Source organism: Rhinoderma darwinii, chromosome 7 (genome assembly GCF_050947455.1).
Source record: "Rhinoderma darwinii isolate aRhiDar2 chromosome 7, aRhiDar2.hap1, whole genome shotgun sequence".
Taxonomy (NCBI): domain Eukaryota; kingdom Metazoa; phylum Chordata; class Amphibia; order Anura; family Rhinodermatidae; genus Rhinoderma; species Rhinoderma darwinii.
The window spans coordinates 61,992,252-62,012,635 of NC_134693.1; the positions used below are offsets into that span (position 1 = coordinate 61,992,252).

At 42.9% G+C, this 20,384-nt stretch overlaps 1 protein-coding gene across 1 annotated transcript in view; it reads left to right on the forward strand.

The window, feature by feature from the left end:
- Nucleotides 1-11,651: 11,651 nt before the first annotated feature.
- HMCN1 (hemicentin 1) overlaps nucleotides 11,652-20,384 on the forward strand; it is a 345,767-nt gene continuing 337,034 nt past the window's right edge. The window contains exon 1 of the mRNA XM_075833451.1: nucleotides 11,652-11,913. Coding sequence (XP_075689566.1) covers nucleotides 11,652-11,913 — 262 coding nt within the window. The remainder of the gene's footprint in view (nucleotides 11,914-20,384) is intronic.

The following is a 20,384-nucleotide window of genomic DNA, read 5'->3' on the forward strand; positions in this document are numbered from 1 at the left end:
TGTATGTATGTATGTTGTCATGTATGTATGTATATATGTGCATGTATGTTTGCATGCATGTTGGCATGTATGTATATATGTGCATGTGTGTATGTATATTTGCATGTATATATTTGCATGTATGTATGTATGTTTGCATGTATGTATGTTTGCATGTATGTATGTTTGCATGAATGTATGTTTGTATGTATGTATGTATGTATGTATGTATATATGTGCATGTATGTTTGCATGTATGTTGGCATGTATGTATATATGTGCATGTTTGTATGTATATTTGCATGTATATAATTGCATGTATGTATGTATGTTTGCATGTGTGTATGTTTGCATGTATGTATGTATGTATGTTTGCATGCACGTTTGCATGTATGTATGTTTGCATGTATGTATGTTGTCATGTATGTATGTATGTATGTTGTCATGTATGTATGTATGTATGTTTGCATGTATGTTTATATATATGTGCATGTATGTAATTATGTTTGCATGTATATATGTGCATGCTTGTATGTATGTATGTATGTATGTTTGTATATATGTATGTATGTATGTTTGCATGTATGTTTGTTTGTATATATGTCTGTATGGCCATGTATGATACTGTCTGCTGGCGCCCTGTATCTAAGTCAACTTCGCGGCAGGCTTCTATACATGGTATAACAGTCAGTATCACACATTAAACTGAATCTAAGCCTACGACATGTTTTATTTCATTTTTTTTTTTACAGGTTTGGTGTTTGGACTACGTCGGTTTCGAGGACTACTTAGATGATGGGTTTTTTTTCTACAATAAAATGGTTAATGAGGGTTGTGTTGGGGGTGCTTTATTTCAATAAAATATTTTATCTATATCTTTGTCTTTTTCTTTTAAAATTTTATTACTACCACTTTAGTAATGGCCGCTGTCTGAGTGACAACATCCATTACTAAGGCGAGGATTAGTGTTAGCTGGTGCAGAGGCTAACACTAACCACCATTATTACCCCGGCACCCACCACCACCAGGGGTGCCGGGAAGAGCCAGGTACGATCGAGTACCCGACCATCTGTTGTGATGGTTGGGCCCTGGGGCGGCCGCAGGCTGGTATTATGAGGCTGGGAAGGGCCAAAAACAGTGGACCTTCCCACCCTTGTAATGCTAGGCTGCTGCTGTTGCTGTGTTGTATCTGCTGGTTATAAAAGTGGGGGGGACAGGTCAGGATCCTGTTTCTTTTAAATGCTGCTAGGGAACCCGCTCGATCCACTATATAAGGCTGCGCTACAGTGCAGAATTTAAAAGGAACAGGATCCTGACTTGTCCACAGAGTTTAAGTCAGCACAGAGTATTTCAGGAGATGAGCGTGCAGATTCAGTGCTGCTGTGAACTCTGCTCTTACCATTACGTAGCTCTCAGTCTGTTACCTCTCCTCCACTCCTGTCCTCAAGAACACCTTCACATGATTGGCAAGTCACCACGTAATGGTAAGAGCAGAGTTCACAGCAGCACAGAGTATTTCAGGAGATGAGCGTGCGGATTTTGTGCGGGGTGGTGACTTGCCAATCATGTGAAGGTGTTATTGAGGACAGGAGTGGAGGAGTGCTAACAGACTGAGCTACGTAATGGTAAGAGCAGAGTTCACAGCAGCACAGAGTATTTCAGGAGAGGAGCGTGCAGATTCTGTGCTGCTGTGAACTCTGCTCTTACCATTACGTAGCTCTCAGTCTGTTACCTCTCCTCCACTCCTGTCCTCAATAACACCTTCACATGATTGGCAAGTCACCACGTAATGGTAAGAGCAGAGTTCACAGCAGCACAGAGTATTTCAGGAGATGAGCGTGCAGATCTTGTGCGGGGTGGTGACTTGCCAATCATGTGAAGGTGTTATTGAGGACAGGAGTGGAGGAAAGGTAACAGACTGAGCTACGTAATGGTAAGAGCAGAGTTCACAGCAGCACAGAGTATTTCAGGAGAGGAGCGTGCAGATTCTGTGCTGCTGTGAACTCTGCTCTTACAATTACGTGGTGACTTGCCAATCATGTGAAGGTGTTATTGAGGACAGGAGTGGAGGAGAGGTAACAGACTGAGAGCTACGTAATGGTAAGAGCAGAGTTCACAGCAGCACTGAATCTGCACGCTCCTCTCCTGAAATACTCTGTGCTGCTGTGAACTCTGTTCTTACCATTACGTAGCTCAGTCTGTTACCTCTCCTCCACTCCTGTCCTCAATAACACCTTCACATGATTGGCAAGTCACCACCGCGCACAAGATCCGCACGCTCATCTCCTGAAATACTCTGTGCTGCTGTGAACTCTGCTCTTACCGTTACGTGGTGACTTGCCAATCATGAAGGTGTTATTGAGGACAGTAGTGGAGGAGAGGTAACAGACTGAGAGCTACGTAATGGTAAGAGCAGAGTTCACAGCAGCACTGAATCTGCATGCTCATCTCCTGAAATACTCTGTGCTGCCTTAAACTCTGTGGACAGGTCAGGATCCTGTTTCTTTTAAATGCTGCACTGTAGCGCAGCCTTATATAGTGGATCGAGCGGGTTCCCTAGCAGCATTTAAAAGAAACAGGATCCTGACCTGTCCACAGAGTTTAAGGCAGCACAGAGCATTTCAGGAGATGAGCACGGCCGGCCATTTTTCCGAGCCGTGCTCCCATTATGCACACGACCGTAAAAATACCCGTTATTGCGGGTCGTAATTACGACCCGCAATAACGGGCTCATAGACTTCTGTTACCCACGGGTACCTTCCCGTTTTCTCACGGGAAGGTGCCCGTGCCGTTAAAAAAATAGAACATGTCCTATTTTTCTATTTTACGGGCCGTGCTGCTATAATTAGGGTATGTTCACACGCACTAATTACGGACGTAATTCGGGCGTTTTTGCCCCGAATTACGTCCGAAAATAGCGCCTCAATAGCGTTGACAAACATCTGCCCATTGAAAGCAATGGGCAGACGTTTGTCTGTTCACACGAGGCGTATATTTACGCGCCGCTGTCAAATGACGGCGCGTAAATAGACGCCCGCGTCAAAGAAGTGACCTGTCACTTCTTTGGCCGTAATTGGAGCCGTTATTCATTGACTCCAATGAATAGCAGCGTCAATTACGTCCGTAATGTACGCGGCGTTCAAGCGCCTGCACATGCCGTTACGGCTGAAATTACGGGGATGTTTTCAGGCGGAAACATCCCCATAATTTCAGCCGTTACGGATGCTGTCGTGTGAACATACCCTTATAATGACAGCACGGCTCGTAAAAGCGGCCGGCTGCCCGTGGCCGGCCGTGCCCGACCGTGCTCGTAATTACGAGTCGTAATTACGAGCACGGCCCGTAAAATAAAAAAATAGAACATGTTCTGTCTTTTTAACGGCACGGGCACCTTCCCGTGAGAAAACGGGAAGGTACCCGTGGCTAACAGAAGTCTATGGGCCCGCTATTTCGGGTCGTAATTACGACCCGTAATAACGGGTGTTTTTACGGTCGTGTTCATGAGGCCCCGTAATGACGGGTGGCTACATGTGTGCACCCGTCATTACGGCAGCGTTGCTAGGCGACGTCAGTAAATAGTCACTGTCCAGGGTGCTGAAAGAGTTAACTGATCGGCAGTAACTGTTTCAGCACCCTGGACAGTGACTACCGATCACAATATAGAGTAACCTGTAAAAAAAAAAGATGTTCATACTTACCGGGAACTCCCTGCTTCCTCCAGTCCGGTCTCCTGGCCGTTGCCTTGGTGACGCGTCCCTCTCGACATCCGGCCCGACATTCCTTGATGACGATGCAGCCCATGTGAGCGCTGCAGCCAATCACAGGCTGCAGAGGCCTCTGCAGCCAATCACAGGCTGCCGCGTCAGAAAAGAAGGTCGCACTGGAGGAAGAAGAGGGATTCGTCACCAAGACAACGACCAGGTACGTATGAAATGCTTTTTATTTTATTTTTTATCAGCAGCCTCTTTTCTCTATCAGTGATTGATAGAGACAAGTGGCTGCCGATTTATATAATATTTTTGACCGGGTTCGGTCAAAACGGGTTCGGCCGAACCCGGTGAAGTTCGGATTCGCTGCGAACTGAACTTTTCCAGAAGTTCGGACCGAAACCGGGTTCGGTTGTCCCGGTTCGCTCATCTCTAGTTGTCTCAAGCAGGGCCGCACCATCCATGAGGCGAGATGAGTCACCCCCTCTCGTACTACTTGCACCTGCGTCTATAGCACGCAGATACAATTACATGCATTAGCGCTGAATTACACCATTCAGCGCCTTACAATAACGCTGATTGGCATGGCAAAGTGACTTGCCCCGCCGATTAGCGCCTTTAAATGACGCTAGCAGCGAGATGACGCTTCCGTTGTTGAAAGGCGCTGATTGGCCGGGCAAGTCATTCTGCCCTGCCAATCAGCGCCTTTCAACTACGCTTGCGGCTCAATGACGTCATCACACCCCTTCCATTGTTGAAAGGCGCTGGTTGATGGGGCAAGTCATTCTGCCCTGCGAATCAGCGTCTTTCATCAACGTTAGTGGAGTGATAATGTCATTGCGCTGCTTGAAGAAGAGAGCAAGTCTGCACTGCCACCGGACGGCGCGGGGACGGGATCATTTGAGTATGTTTTTTTTCTAATAAAACTGTGAGTGGCATTATCTACAGGGGGCTCTATCTACAGGGGGGGGGGTCTATATGTGGGGATGTGGAGCACTATCTACAGAGGGTGCTATATGTAGGGTACTATCTACAGGGGTGGGCTATATGTGGGACACTATACAGGGGGAGCTATTTTTGAGGAACTATCTACAGGAGAGGGTTTTATGTGGAGCACTATCTATACGGGGAGCTATTTGTAGGGCACTATCTACAGGGGTGGGCTATATGTGGGACACTATATACAGGGGTGGGTTACCTGTGGGGCACTATCTACATGGGGTTATATGTAGGGCACTGTCTACAGGGGTGGGCTATATGTGGGACACTATATACAGGGGAGCTTTATGTGAGACACTATCTACAGAGGTAAGATATATGTGGAGCACTATATATATGGGGAGCTATATGTAGGGCAGCACGGTGGCGAAGTGGTTAGCACTATTGCCTTGCAGCTCTGGAGTCCATATGTGGGCACTATCTAGAGGGGCTGTATGTGGAGCACTATCTACAGGGGCTTCTATGTAGGGCACTATCTACAGAGTTTCTATGGGGGGGTCACCATCTACAGGGAGGCTATGGGGGCACTATCTACAGGGAGCATGGTGTGTGTGTGTGTGTGTGTGTGTGTGTGTGTGTGTGTGTGTCTGTCTGTCTGTCTGTGGGACATTGTGTATGGTACTATTATAATCAGGGACACAGTGTATTGTGCTATTATAATTAGAGGTGCAGTGTATGGCACTATTATATTTAGGGGCATTGAGAATTTTATATTCGTTTATAGGTGCTGAAATGTTTTAAAAGTGAGAAGCTGAAGACATCTGAGTGGAAAATTGCAGAAATGGGTTGTGGCCGGGAGAAGTCATCATAGAGGTCTAGACCGGATGGAAAGAAAAGAGAAAAAAAACGTCACCGGTGAGTCACTTAATGTAAATGTTTATTCTGCCTCTAATCAGTACTGTAGTCACTGTATGATCTGCATCGAGATGATGGGTGGCGTGATTATGACATGATTTTTTTTTTTTTGTGAAACAGCATCTCCCAGCATATCCTTACCATTGTTCGGGCCATGCTGGGAGCTGTCGTTTTGCACTGTACAAATCTATACGGCAGGGGTTGCACTAAATTGAGCTGTATTTGTTCTGGTGCTGTATTTATATACTGAGCTTTGTTCTGGTGCTGTATTTATGTACTGAGCTTTGTTCTGGGGATGTATATACAGTGAAGGAAATAAGTATTTGATCCCTTGCTGATTTTGTAAGTTTGCCCACTGTCAAAGTCATGAACAGTCTAGAATTTTTAGGCTAGGTTAATTTTACCAGTGAGAGATAGATTATATATATATAAAAAAAAAAAGAAAATCACATAGTCAAAATTATATATATCTATTTGCATTGTGCACAGAGATATAAGTATTTGATCCCGTACCAACCATTAAGAGTTCAGCCTCCTCCAGACCAGTTACACGCTCCAAATCAACTTGGTGCCTGCATTAAAGACAGCTGTCTTAAATGGTAACCTATATAAAAGACTCCTGTCCACAGACTCAATTAATCAGTCTGACTCTAACCTCTACAACATGGGCAAGACCAAAGAGCTTTCTAAGGATGTCAGGGACAAGACCATAGACCTGCACAAGGCTGGAATGGGCTACAAAACCATAAGTAAGACGCTGGGTGAGAAGGAGACAACTGTTGGTGCAATAGTAAGAAAATGGAAGACATACAAAATGACTGTCAATGGACATCGATCTGGGGCTCCATGCAAAATCTCACCTCGTGGGGTATCCTTGCTCCTGAGGAAGGTGAGAGCTCAGCCGAAAACTACACGGGGGGAACTTGTTAATGATCTCAAGGCAGCTGGGACCACAGTCACCAAGAAAACCATTGGTAACACATTACGCCATAAAATTAAAATCCTGCAGTGCCCGCAAGGTCCCCCTGCTCAAGAAGGCACATGTACAGGCCCGTCTGAAGTTTGCAAATGAACATCTGGATGATTCTGAGAGTGATTGGGAGAAGGTGCTGTGGTCAGATGAGACTAAAATTGAGCTCTTTGGCATTAACTCAACTCGCCGTGTTTGAAGGAAGAGAAATGCTGCCTATGACCCAAAGAACACCGTCCCCACTGTCAAGCATGGAGGTGGAAACATTATGTTTTGGGGGTGTTTCTCTGCTAAGGGCACAGGACTACTTCACCGCATCAATGGGAGAAAGGATGGAGCCATGTGCCGTCAAATCCTGAGTGACAACCTCCTTCCCTCCACCAGGACATTAAAAATGGCTCGTGGCTGGGTCTTCCAGCACGACAATGACCCGAAACATACAGCCAAGGCAACAAAGGAGTGGCTCAAAAAGAAGCACATTAAGGTCATGGAGTGGCCTAGCCAGTCTCCAGACCTTAATCCCATCGAAAACTTATGGAGGGAGCTGAAGATCCGAGTTGCCAAGCGACAGCCTCGAAATCTTAATGATTTACAGATGATCTGCAAAGAGGAGTGGGCCAAAATTCCATCTAACATGTGTGCAAACCTCATCATCAACTACTAAAAACGTCTGACTGCTGTGCTTGCCAACAAGGGTTTTGCCACCAAGTATTAAGTCTTGTTTGCCAAAGGGATCAAATACTTATTTCTCTGTGCACAATGCAAATAACTATATATAATTTTGACAATGTGATTTTCTGTTTTTTTTTTTAAATATAATCTATTTCTCACTGGTAAAATTAACCTGGCCTAAAAATTCTAGACTGTTCATGTCTTTGACAGTGGGCAAACTTACAAAATCAGCAAGGGATCAAATACTTATTTCCTTCACTGTATGTACTGAGCTTGGTTCTGGTGAGTATTTATGTACTGAGCTTTGTTCTGGGGATGTATATATGTACTGAGCTTTGTTCTGGCGAGTGTATATGTACTAAGCTTTGTTCTGGTGCTGTATTTGTGTACTGAGCTTGGTTCTGGGGCTGTATATATGTATTGAGCTTGGTTCTGGTGTTGTATATATGTAATGAATTTGGTTCTAGTACTGTATATATGTACTAAGCTTGGTTCTGGAGCCGTATATGCAGGGGCGTAGCTAAAGGCTCATGGGCCCCGATGCAAAAGTTCTTATTGTGCCCCCCTGCAAACTTCTCATGGCCGACGGCCCGCAGCTTTCAGCTGCATCGCTGGGTCTCCTAAGTGACCTAACAATGCAGCACTAGCAGACAGGGACGTCACTAAGGACTTAAAGAGGCTCTGTCACCAGATTATAAGTGTCCTATCTCCTACATAATCTGATTGGCGCTGTAATGTAGATAACAGCAGTGGTTTTTATTTTGAAAAACGATCATTTTTGAGCAAGTTATGAACAATTTTAGATTTAGTTTCTTAATGCCCAACTGGGCGTGTTTTTACTTTTGACCAAGTGGGTGTTGTAAAGAAGTGTATGAGGCTGACCAATCAGTGACCAATCAGTGTCCTGCACTTCTCATTGTTCCAGCCCAGCTTCTTTCACTGCACAATCACACAGTGCTGTGGATCATGCTGGGCTGGAACAATGAGAAGTGTATAACGCTGATTGGTCACTGATTGGTCAGCCTCATACACTTCTTTACAACACCCACTTGGTCAAAAGTAAAAACACACCCAGTTGGGCATTAAGAAACTAAATCTAAAATTGCTCATAACTTGCTCAAAAATGATCGTTTTTCAAAATAAAAACCACTGCTGTTATCTACATTCCAGCGCCGATCAGATTATGTAGGAGATAGGACACTTATAATCTGGTGACAGAGCCTCTTTAAAATGTCAGGGGAAATAGCCCCAATACATATACCCCCAAAAAAATGTGTGTGTGTATATGTGTGTGTGTGTGTGTGTGTATATGTGTGTGTGTGTGTGTGTGTGTGTGTGTGTGTGTATAGGAGACAGCATATCTGTAGCACTACGACCCTATAAACTATGGATAGGATTAGATACAGTGGCTCAGCAGACAGTATCACACGTGATAGGATTAGATACAGTAGCTCCGAAGACAGTATCACACATGATAGGATTAGATACAGGGCCCAGCTCGCTGACATTGCGGCTCCAGCGCTGGACCCAGGAAAGGTAAGAATAATAATTGTTTTGCTTCTTTATGTGTTACTAATTATTTTTGTGTGTTTGTGTTTTTTTACAAGTTCGGTTGTTGGACTATTTCAGATTCGAGGACTACTTCAATGACAGCGTTTTTTTTATCATCAATAAAATGGTTAACAAGGGTTGTGTTTTTTTATTTCAATAAAATATTTTTTCTATGTCCTTGTATTTTTTTAAACATTATTATTACCGCCTTAGTAATGGCCGCTGGCTGATTGACAACCTCCATTACTAAGCGGGGCTTAATGTTATGCCGGTGCAGAGGCTAACACTAACCCCCATTATTACCCCGGCACCCACCGCCACCAGGGGTGCCGGGAAGAGCCGGGTACGATACAGTACCCTACCATCTGTAGTGATGGTCGGCACCGGGGCGGCCGTAGGCTGGTATTATAAAGCTTGGGAAGTCAAAAAACAGTGGCCCTTCCCACCCTGGTAATGCCAGGCTGCTGCTGCTGTGTTGTATCTGGCTGGTTATGGAAATTGGGGGGGACACCACATCGTTCTTTCCAATTTTTTTTTATTTTTTTTAAATGACGTGGGGTCCCCCCCCATTTTTCATAACCAGCCAGATACAATAAAGCAGCAGCAGCCTAGCATTACCAGGGTGGGAAGGGCTTCTGTTTCTGGCCTGTTCCAGCCTGATAATACCAGCCTGCGGCCACCTCGGTGGCCGACCATCACTACAGATGGTCAAGTACTGGTCGTACCCAGCTCTTCCAAGCACTCCTGGTGGCGGTGGGTACCGGGGTAATAATGGGGGTTAGTGTTAGCCTCTGCACCGGCATAACATTAAGCCCCGCCTTAGCAATGTACGCTGTCAATCAGCCAGTGGCCATTACTAAGGCGGTAGTAATATAGTTTTAAAAAAAACACACAAAGGCATAGAAAAAATATTTTATTGAAATAAAAAAAAACCCACACAACCCTCATTAACCATTTTATTGATTATAAAAATAGCTGTCATCGAAGTAGTCCTGGAATCCGACGTAGTCCAACGACCAAAAGTGTAAAAAAACACAACAAAAACTATTAGTAACACATGGGGTAGGCTTAGATACAGGGCCCATGTGTGATACTGTCTGTCAAGGTAGGCTTAGATACAGGGTCCATCAGACAGTTTCACATCAGACAGTAATGTTATACAGTATAAGATTACGGTCTGCTGGGGCCCTGTATATAAGCCTACCGTGTGGTAGGCTTATATACAGGGCCCATCAGACAGGATCACACATGGGCCATGTATCTAAGCCTACCATGTGATTGGCTTAGATACAGGGCCTAGCAGACAGCATCACACAATCTGGGATCCTGTATCATGGGCCCTGTATCTAAGCCTGCTACATCGTAGGCTTAAAGGGGTTGTCCAGTCCCTAAACATTGATGGCCTATTCTCAGGATAGGCCATCAATAGCTGATGGGTCGGGGTCCGTCTCCCGGGACCCGCCAATCAGCTGTTTTGAAGGGGCCACAGCGCTCGTACGACAGCTGCTTCTCCTTCATTTCCCTTACTTGCTCACACTGTGAGTCGCCAACACGGATTCACAGTGTGAGCAATTGACCGGAATGAAGGGAAAGCAGCTGTCGTACGAGCTCTGCGGCCCCTTCAAAACAGTTGATTGGCGGGTCCCGGAAGACGGACCCCGCTAATCAACTTCAGCAGACAGAGATATTAATCTTACCCTCCTCTTCAGCTGCAGCGGATGTCCTGACTCTCTCCAGGATCAGGATGCTTTGTGCGGCGCACAGCGCTGTGACGTCAGGACCTCTGCTGCGCTCCGGAAGCAGGAAGGTAAGTACTGTAGTTGCTATAGTAACAGGGGCCCACGGCCCCAGTTACTATAGTAACTTTTTATTGATGTGGTGCGGGGGGCTGCGGGCCCCTCTGGCTTCGGGGCCCAGTAGCAATTGCGACCGCTGCGACCCCTATAGCTACGCCACTGCGTATATGTCAGAGCTTAGTTCTGGAGCTGTAATTATATAGGATATATTTATAACAACAAAATGACAGGGCAGAGTTGTTTTCAATTCCTTGTATATTTAATGGAAACCTGTCTGGTAGTTTTAACCCCTTGAACCGCCACCATGCTGTAATACATGACCTGACAATGTTTCCAAATGTATGTTTTTTTCAGATGCAGCAAAATCTATAAAATCAATTTTTAAAACGGCGCACACTATATGCTAATTACTCATTAAAGGGTCATAGGCGATGTCGCTATCCTGAAGAGTCACATAGTCCTGCCTCCAAACCCACCTTTCGATGTTTGATTGGCATCCCTCTGGCTGATACAACTTTCTCGGATGCGCCATTGCCTTGTACTACTTGGGCATGCACCCTGCAGCGAGGTGTATTCTGCCCGGCTTCATCGCTGCAGGGTGCATGGCAGGGGAGTACAAGGCAACGGCGCATACGCAAGAGTTTTAGGAGGCTGGTAGTGATGTAGAACAGCCAGGGGGATGTCAATCAAAATCTGGGGGCGCAATTTCAATTTTCACCTCAGGCAGCAGATAAGCTATAATCGGCCCTGGTCTCAAGCATCAGAAAGGGGATTTAAGTGACTGATTAGAAAAAATGTTTAATTGTTTATACTTAATATGATATTTGTGCCAAGTAAACTACGAGATATTCGTCTTCGATGGGAATACAGAGCGTTTCCAGCAGGTGGCAGTCATGATACAAGAAAGAAACTAGAACCTTTGTTCTTTCTACCAAGAAGAAAGAAAATACTATTTTTTAAACACATTTTTAGTTCAGCCCATTGAACACTTCATTGTTTCATGCAGTTTAAGAGAGACAACTGAAAAGCCAGACAGTTTGGAAAGCCATGTCTTAAGGACTTCAACTTTATTCTTTAGCCCATTAAAAGTGACTTTATATTAGTCAAGAAGACATTGTAAAGATGATTAAATGTAAGAGCATTTTAACAGTTCTTTTACTTCTGCTTCAACTTCTTGAACAAAATTCCTGTGCAGAAACAGAGGCAGATGGAGGAAATACACCGGATGGAGCATCTACGTTAGCGTTTGTTTTTGATGTGACTGGATCCATGTACGATGACTTAGTACAAGTAATAGAAGGAGCGTCTAAGATTTTAGAGACATCTTTAAGCAGACCGAAAAAATCTCTGTATAATTTTGCATTGGTGCCATTCCATGATCCAGGTAAGTGTATTGTACACTACGGTTTTCTGAAACCCTTGCAAATGTACATAATAGATCTGACAAGATTACAATCTTAATAACATTATTCCTTAAACTTTTTTTTGTCAACCTGTAGGCAGTTTTTGCTTTTTTTAAATGACTTTGTCTGCTATGTCTATATAATCTTTAAGACTTCATGATTACGAGAATAATTTAGAGGTTTTTATGACACACACATCATGTGTATAGGATGTGCGTATATAATACTAAAACATGTTTCAGGTATTAACAATGCCCTATGAGTGTTATTCAATGTTTATCACCACTAGGGTATGCATTGCCTTAAAGGCTACGTACACATTTGAACTAGTTTCTGTGTTGTTGTTTTTGTTATTTTTAAATAAAAATATCAGTGTGATTTGTACAACTTTTTAAATACTTTTTATTAAAAATTATTTAAACTTTTTGAGATACAGCTGCTTTGTATCCTGTATACAGAGCAGCTGTATCTAGCGCTGAAACCTGAATCCGTCAGGTCAGCGGGACTGACAAGTTCAGTGACAGCGGGTCCTGCGTGTCTCTGAGTTCATAACTTAGATGTGATCAATAACAGGTTGATCCTGCATGTCAGAGACCCGCAGGACTCGCTGACACTGAACTCGTCAGTGCCGCTGACATGACGCTGAAATTAATAATTTTTAATAAAAAGTATTTAGAAAGTTGCGCCAAACACACTGATAAACCAAAAAAAACCAAAAACAACTATTTAATTTGTGTACATAGCCTTTAACATATTAAATCACATTGAATAGTCTTCACATTTGGCCAATAGCCAACAACATACAAGTGTTCTGGTTCTTCTCTATATCTCTTTATCTTTCAGTTAACCCTTTCATATTATTCTTAGGGAATTATCTGTTGTAAGGGAGCTCTTTCAGTTTGTTGCATAAACAGTGTAAAGTTGGATGTGATCACATAGTAAATGTAGTTTAATGGTTTGTCCACACACAACGAAATTGCTGCAGAAAATTTCAGACAGAGAAAACGCAGCAATTCCGATACGTGTGGACAAGCCCTAAGTATAAGTAGTAAAAGCAGATTTTGTCAAAAACTTTACATAAAAAGTTCTTACAGGAAAAATATTCTCTATACAATGGTTTTTATGTTGCATATGCTTCCATTTTGAACTATGCATATTTAGTTAACATCCATTCCCCATCTTGTCACACTTTCTCATGCTCGGTGCTTATTAAGGTTATTTGAGGTCTTTTATTGTAAGCTATAGTTTTGTAATATGTACCATATATACTTGTCTGTGCTGGTTTGAGGGTTACGGCTGCTGATGGCTGGATCAAAGCTTGAATCCAAGTTTGGCCTTAAAGCATACCTCTAATTATAAATAAATAGTACAAGCGAAGATAAGAATCCTTGTAATATCATATATTTTTTGAGAAAAATGCCTTTCTTCCCTTATTAGGATTCTTTCTTCTCTCCCCTGTTTTTGTAACTGTTCAATAGTCTGAATTCACTCATAGAATCTCTAGAGCAGAGAGGAAACGTATTATCAACTCACTGAGAGATCAGGTTACCACTGCCCATAGAAGTCAATGCCCATAGAAGTCTTAGGAGAGGGGAGGAGGAAGCAGGAGACTAGCTAACAGTCTCCTATACACAGCATACCGAGAAGATCCATTATATGACAGTAAGGAGCAGTTTAGCTGTGAATCCAGAACTGGGGTGAGGTAGTAAAACACTTACTAGAAGCAGCATGGAGGACATCATACAGCAGTATTGCGCAGTGTAGCTGTTAATCCAGCACTGGGGTGAAATATAACACATACTAGGAAGCTACATGGAGGACATTGTACAGCCGTAATGGTCCTTTGGATAGTTGCGGTCTTTCACCGCTCCCAGCCGTTCTCTGGTGCGCATGCGCATATGATCACTGGCGGTGCACTTACCCGGTCTGGCCTCTCTACGCTGTCTTGCGCATGTCTGTGAGATCATTCTGATGTCAGTGCGCAAGCGCATGTGCGCCGTCAGCGGGTGGGAACTCGCTGCAGCTGTGATCTGGCGCATGCACCAAACCTTAAGTGGCAATTGGCTAAACAGAGGTCACATGGTATATATTTTATATATAAAACAGTGGCTTACTCCAGTTTAAACAGCACCCCCCTGAGGAAGCGATACACAAAATGCATGTTGGGGCACACAGCGTGGTGTGAATTAAAGCTCCAAAAATTGGTAATATACTCTTTTGAAGCTCCTATGCCATTAGTTATCTTTAGATCTATAGAGAAAACCTTTAGCACTCAAAGGAAGAGATGTTTTTTCGTTTTTCAAAATGCTTTATTCCAAATGATGGATTTTTAGGGGAAGCGATTTTAAAGACGTTTTGGCCCATCCAAGGCCTTTGTCATAATCGCTGTGGTGTAGTGCAGTATAGGATATAGTGGGACTATACCACAGTGATTATAACAAAGGCCTTGGATGGGCCCAAATGTCTTTACAATCGCTTCCCCTAAAAATCCATCACTTGGAATAAAGCATTTTGAAAAACCAAAAAACATCTCTTCCTTTGAGTGCTAAAGGTTTTCTCTATAGATCTATAGTCTGGGTGTCCAAACACGAACCTTAACAACACCAACATATTCTACCCAGGAGTACAGCCCAATATTTTCTCTAAATAGTAGTTATCTTTAGAGTTTTGACTTTATGTGGCATTACAATGGAAGTGTATATTGCTTAATTAAATGAGTTGGGGATTAGTTACTCCTTACATTCCAGTACATTATGTCTATTTAGGGTTTGAGGTTTAGGATTCCCACCCAGGCCCTTCCCTATACACCCGCTATTTCTCTTTTTTTTTTCTTCATTTTCCTCTGTATGTATGCATTTTTTATGTATCGTTATTTAATAAAATATATTTTACACTTTGTGTATATATTGGTAGTTTTATACTCCTTTTTTTCTCTTGGCTAGTTGTATTAATCAGTTTAGCTGTGAATCCGGAACTGGAGTAAGATAATAAACACCTACTAGAAAGCTGGATGGAGGACATCATACACTAGTATGAGCAGTGTAGCTGTATATAACTCTTACTAGGAAGCTGCAGCATATGTGCGTTTGTGTCTCACTCTCTCTCCCATTCTGCATCTGCTCCTCCTGCTCCCCTCCCCTCTCCATAGACTTCTATGGGTAGCTGTAATCTAAACTCTCAGTGGATCTTAGAAATGGTATCCTCTTTGCCTCACTAAATACCCGATTATATAAGTGAATTCTGGGTGAGTATACAGTTAAGGAAACTTTTGTTTTGTCTATGAATATGTAATTGTATCTAATGTGATCAAGTATGATGGTGATCCTCTTGTTAATGAAGTCACTGAAAGCTACCAGAGACAGGAAATAAAGTCAATCCAGATAGTATATACTAGATACTATAGTACACTAAGTGGTAAACGGCTAAAGTTATAGCAATAATCATGTAAGGCTAGTGGGGTTGTCCAGGCTTTAGTAAATACAGTTTAACAGATAGCCATCGGAAATAACTTATTAATATGCATTGTGTTTCAATTCTACACAATTCCTTGTCTTTTGAGTCTGCTCCAGGAGACAGGCAGTGTTGTCTGGCATCCAAGGGAGATGTCCAGGTCTGTCTATTCCAGTGGATCTGTCAATCACACTGCAGCAGCCCCACCTACATTCAGCTGCTTAGCTTATAAACACTGGACACATTAATATCAAACTAATAGCTATGTTTCATAGAAGTAAGAATTGCCTAGTCTCTGGAAAGAATTTGGAAACCTTTTTTTATTCAAAACTGTATGATAATAGAAAAAACAATAAAAAATGTTGTGCTGTGTGCACATGCCGTGTGTGTGGGCACACTCAATGCATTGCTTCTATGGTAAAATAACAGCATTCAATGGAAAATTGAATATATTTTCTCAAAGATTCCATGTGAATGTGAGAAAAAAAAAACCCCATCTGTCTACCTCCGTATAGAAGGTACAGTATAGGCCCTTAGCAGGCTGTTATGGATCTATAATATCGGCATGTGAATGTGGTCATGTACACAGCATAATCATATATTTTATACAGTTGCAAGAAAAAGTAAGTGAACCCTATGGAATTTCTGGATTTTTGCATTGATTACTAATAAAATGTGATCTGATTGTTATCTAAGTAACAATTATAGACAAGCACAATCTAACTAAACTAATAACTCACAAACAGTTGTAATGTTCATGTTTTTTATTGAACACATTGTGTAAACATGTACAGTGCATGGAGAAAAAGATGGTGAACCTCTATGTTAATGTCTTCTAAAAAAGCTAATTAGTAAAAGGTGTTTCAGTTAGGCCCCATGCACACAAACATATTTTATCGGCGCAATTTATTTCAATGGGCCCATGTACACAACCGTGGTTTCCACGGCCCGTGCATTGCCCGGGAGCCTGGATCGCAAAAAGATAGGACATGTCTTATTACGGCCGCATTTTGCAGTCCAGGCTCATTGAAATGAATGCACACGGCAATGTCCACGACTCGCGATTTGTGGGCGGCTGCGGGTGACATTGAGCGGCCGTCCGAGCCGCAAATCACGGCCCGTGCACACCACTACGGTCGTGTGCATGAGGCCTTAAGGAGATGAGATTGTAAGTGTGGGTTTCACAGGTGCTTTGCCCATTAAATAAAAGGCACACAAAGCCTGAATAGTGATAAATCTGTTGTTATCAAGAAAGATTGGTTAGTGTCAGGGGTGGGATTCAAATTTTTAACAACAGGTTCTCTGTATTACCGACAAAGACATACGCGCCGGGGGGCAGGGGTGTCGCTGTGTTTCGTGATGTATTGCGCATTTGAAAATGATTCTAATAATGAAATGAAACACTTACAATATTCCAAATATACCCCATATTAAAGTGGACTCTAAATAAAGAAATTCCCTGTCCAGAATGTTTAACTGGATTGCCACACTATGTATAGCATATAATTACATAAGCGTACATACCTACCCACACATTATATTAAACTCACCCATTATATATAGACCTATATGCGCACATTCAATATCCTAAGCATGCTCAGCCCATTTAGTTAGGCTGTGCACTGTGAAAAGGGTGGAGGACAGTGCGGCGTGCACAGTGAGCTGCAACAAATCTCCCGGCTAATGCATAGATACGGTGCAAGAACCCAGCTCAATACATAAATACAACACCAAAACCAAGCTCAGTACATATATACAGCACGAGAACGAAGCTCGGTACCTAAATACAATACCAGAACCAAGCTCAGTACAGAAATACAACACCAGAACGAAGCTCAGTACAGAAGTACAACCCCAGAACAAAGCTCAGTACATAAATACAGCACCAAAACCAAGCTCATTACATAAATACAGCGGCAGAATAAAGCTTAGTACATAAAGACAGCACCAGAACCAAGCTCAGTACATAAATATATCTCCAGAACCAAGATCATTACATATATACAGCACCAGAACCAAGCTTAGTACATAAATACAGCACCAGAACAGGGCTCAGTACATAAATATAGTACCAGTATAAAGCTCAGTACATATATACAGCACCAGAACAAAGCTCAGTACATATATACAGCACCAGAAGCAAGCTCAGTACATAAATACAACAAGCAGAACCAAGCTCAGTACATAAAACATTACCAGAACAAAGCTCAGTGCATAAATACAGCACCAGAACCAAGCTCAGTACATATATACAGCACCAGAACAAAGCTCAGTACATATATACATTACCAGAACTAAGCTCAGTAAATATATGCAGCACAAGCACAAATACAGCTCAGTATAGAGATCATTTGCAAATTCAGTTTAACCCCTGCCATATAAGTTTTTGCAACATAAAACACTAGCTTCTAGTATGGGCTGAACAATGGTAAGGATATGCTGGGAGTTGCTGTTTCACAAAAAAGAACGATACACCCATCATCTCCTGCAGATCATACAGTGACTACAGTACTTATCAGTCACAGGGAGAATAAACATTTACATTTAGTCACTCAAGGGTGACGTCTTCTCAGCTTGGAGTCGTTCTTTTTCTCTTTTCTTTTCCATCCGGTCCAGACCTCCAGGACAACGCCTCCTGGCCACGACCCATTTCTGCAGAGTTTGCCGCTCAGATGTCAGCTGCTCACTTTTCCAACATTTCCGAAAATATAAAGGAAGATAATAATTTTATGGTGCCACACTCTACATCTTCATCTTGACTCTTAACGCATTAAATACACATTGGCAAGAAACTTTAAATGCAATTTTTCAATGACTTTTCAATGGCTTTTGTTGTGTAATATCCCGCTGCAGTAAGTTATCAGAGTCAAGATAAACTTGGCTACATCTGTATGCCCCTGAATAGAATAGTATCATACACTGTGCCCCTGAATATAATAGTACCATACACTGTGTCCCTGAATATAAAAGTACCATAAACTGTGCCCATTAATAAAATTGTGTCAAACACTGTAAAGTAAAGCATCACACACACACACAGTGCCTTCTGTAGATAGTCCCACTCATAATGCCCCCTGTAGATCGTGCCCCTCATAGAGCCCCCAGTAGATAATGCCTCATGTAGTCTACAGGCTGTAAATAGTGCCCCCGGTAGATAGTGCCCCCTGTAAAATTCTATGTAGATAGGGCCCCCTGTAGTCTACAGGCTGTAAATAGTGCCCCCTGTAGAAGCCTCAGTAGATAGGGCCCTCTATAGAGTCCCCTGTATATTATTCCCCCTGTAGATAGTGCCCCCTGTAGATAGTCCCCTGTATAGTCCCCTGTAGATAGGGGCCCCTGTAGATAGGGCCCTCATATAGTCCCCTGTAGATAGGGGCCCCTGTAGATAGGGCCCCCCATAGAGTCCCCTGTAGATAGGGCCCCCTATAGAGTCCCCTGTAGATAGTGCATCCTGTAGATAGTGCCTCCTGTAGATAGGGCCCCCCATAGAGTCCCCTGTAGATAGTGCCCCCTGTAGATACCGCCCCTTGGCCCTCCATAGATTCCTCTGTAGATAGTGCTCCTGTAGAAAGTGCCCCCAACACTGCCCACTGTAAAAGAAGAAAAAAAAATAATACATGATCACCTGTCCTAAGGATGCAGATACAATTGAGTGCAGGGGACCGGTTCTGGGTTCCTGCTTCACCCCGGTTCTCTGAACCGGCTGTAATTTTAACAACCGGTACTGGAGAAGTGAGGCGAACCGGCCGGATCCCACCCCTGGTTAGTGTGAACCAAGCCACGAGGCATGTTATAGAGGTGCATGAAACTGGAAAAGGCTACAAAATCATTGCTAAAGACCTGGGTGTAAATGAATCCATGGATAAAAAATTGCCTACTGTGAATCATGGTGGAGGGGGCATCATGGTTTGAAGCTGCTTCGTGGCCTCAGGGCCTGAACTCCTTTCGATCATTCAGCGAACAATGAATTTAAAGGTGTATCAAAATATCTTAAAGGCGATTGTAAGGGCAGAAGTCTATGACCTCAAGCTGAAGAGACACTGGGTGATGCTGTGGCATAACCTGAAAGAGCTGTGCACACAAGGAATCCCAGAAATATTGATGAATTAAAACGCATTTGCTGGGAGAAATGGTCCACAATTCCTCCCCAATGTTGTGAAAATCTTATTTGGAGCTACATAAAACATTTGGTGGAGTTGAATGCTACTAAAGATTATTTACAAGTTATTCATTTCAAGGGTTCACTTGCTTTTTATCCCTTCACTGTGAATGTTTACTTCCCGACATCCACCGTATATTTATATATGGTGCAGGTCGGGTGGGGGAGTATGGAGCGGGCTCACGGGCTAAGCCCGCTCCAAAGAATGAACTTGTCGGCTGTGTGTAACAGCCGACACTTTAGTGTAACGAGCGGGTTCCTGCTCGTTTATCCCCTTATATGTCGCAGTCAAAAGCGACCGCGGCATCTAAGTGATTAGAAACAGGGGACAGCCCCTTCTGATGTGCCATTGCCCCCCCATGATGCGATGGCGGGGTGCCAATGGTTGGCATGGCAGCCTGGGGGCCTGATGAAGGCCCCCAGGTCTGCCATCTTTGTACTCCTATGAAGCCCTGCTCCTTCTTAGGAGTCTGTAAGTATAACGATAGACTGCAATACATTCGTTTTGCAGCTTATCATGCAAGCAATTCAACAATCGCCGGTTCAAGTCCCCCAAGGGACAAGTAAAAAAAGTTAAATACAGTTAAACTAAGTTTTTTTTAAATATATATATACATATACATATATATATATATATATATATATATATAAAAATAAATAACAATATTAAAAGTTCAAAAAAGCACAATGTAAAAATTTGTTTTTACATAACTGGTATTGCTGCATCCGGAAAAGTACTATTACAATATAACATTATTTCATTTCCACAGTGAACGCAGTAAAAAATAAAACCGTAAACCGTCAGAATCGCAGTTTTTTGGTCAGTTCATCTCCCACAAAAAA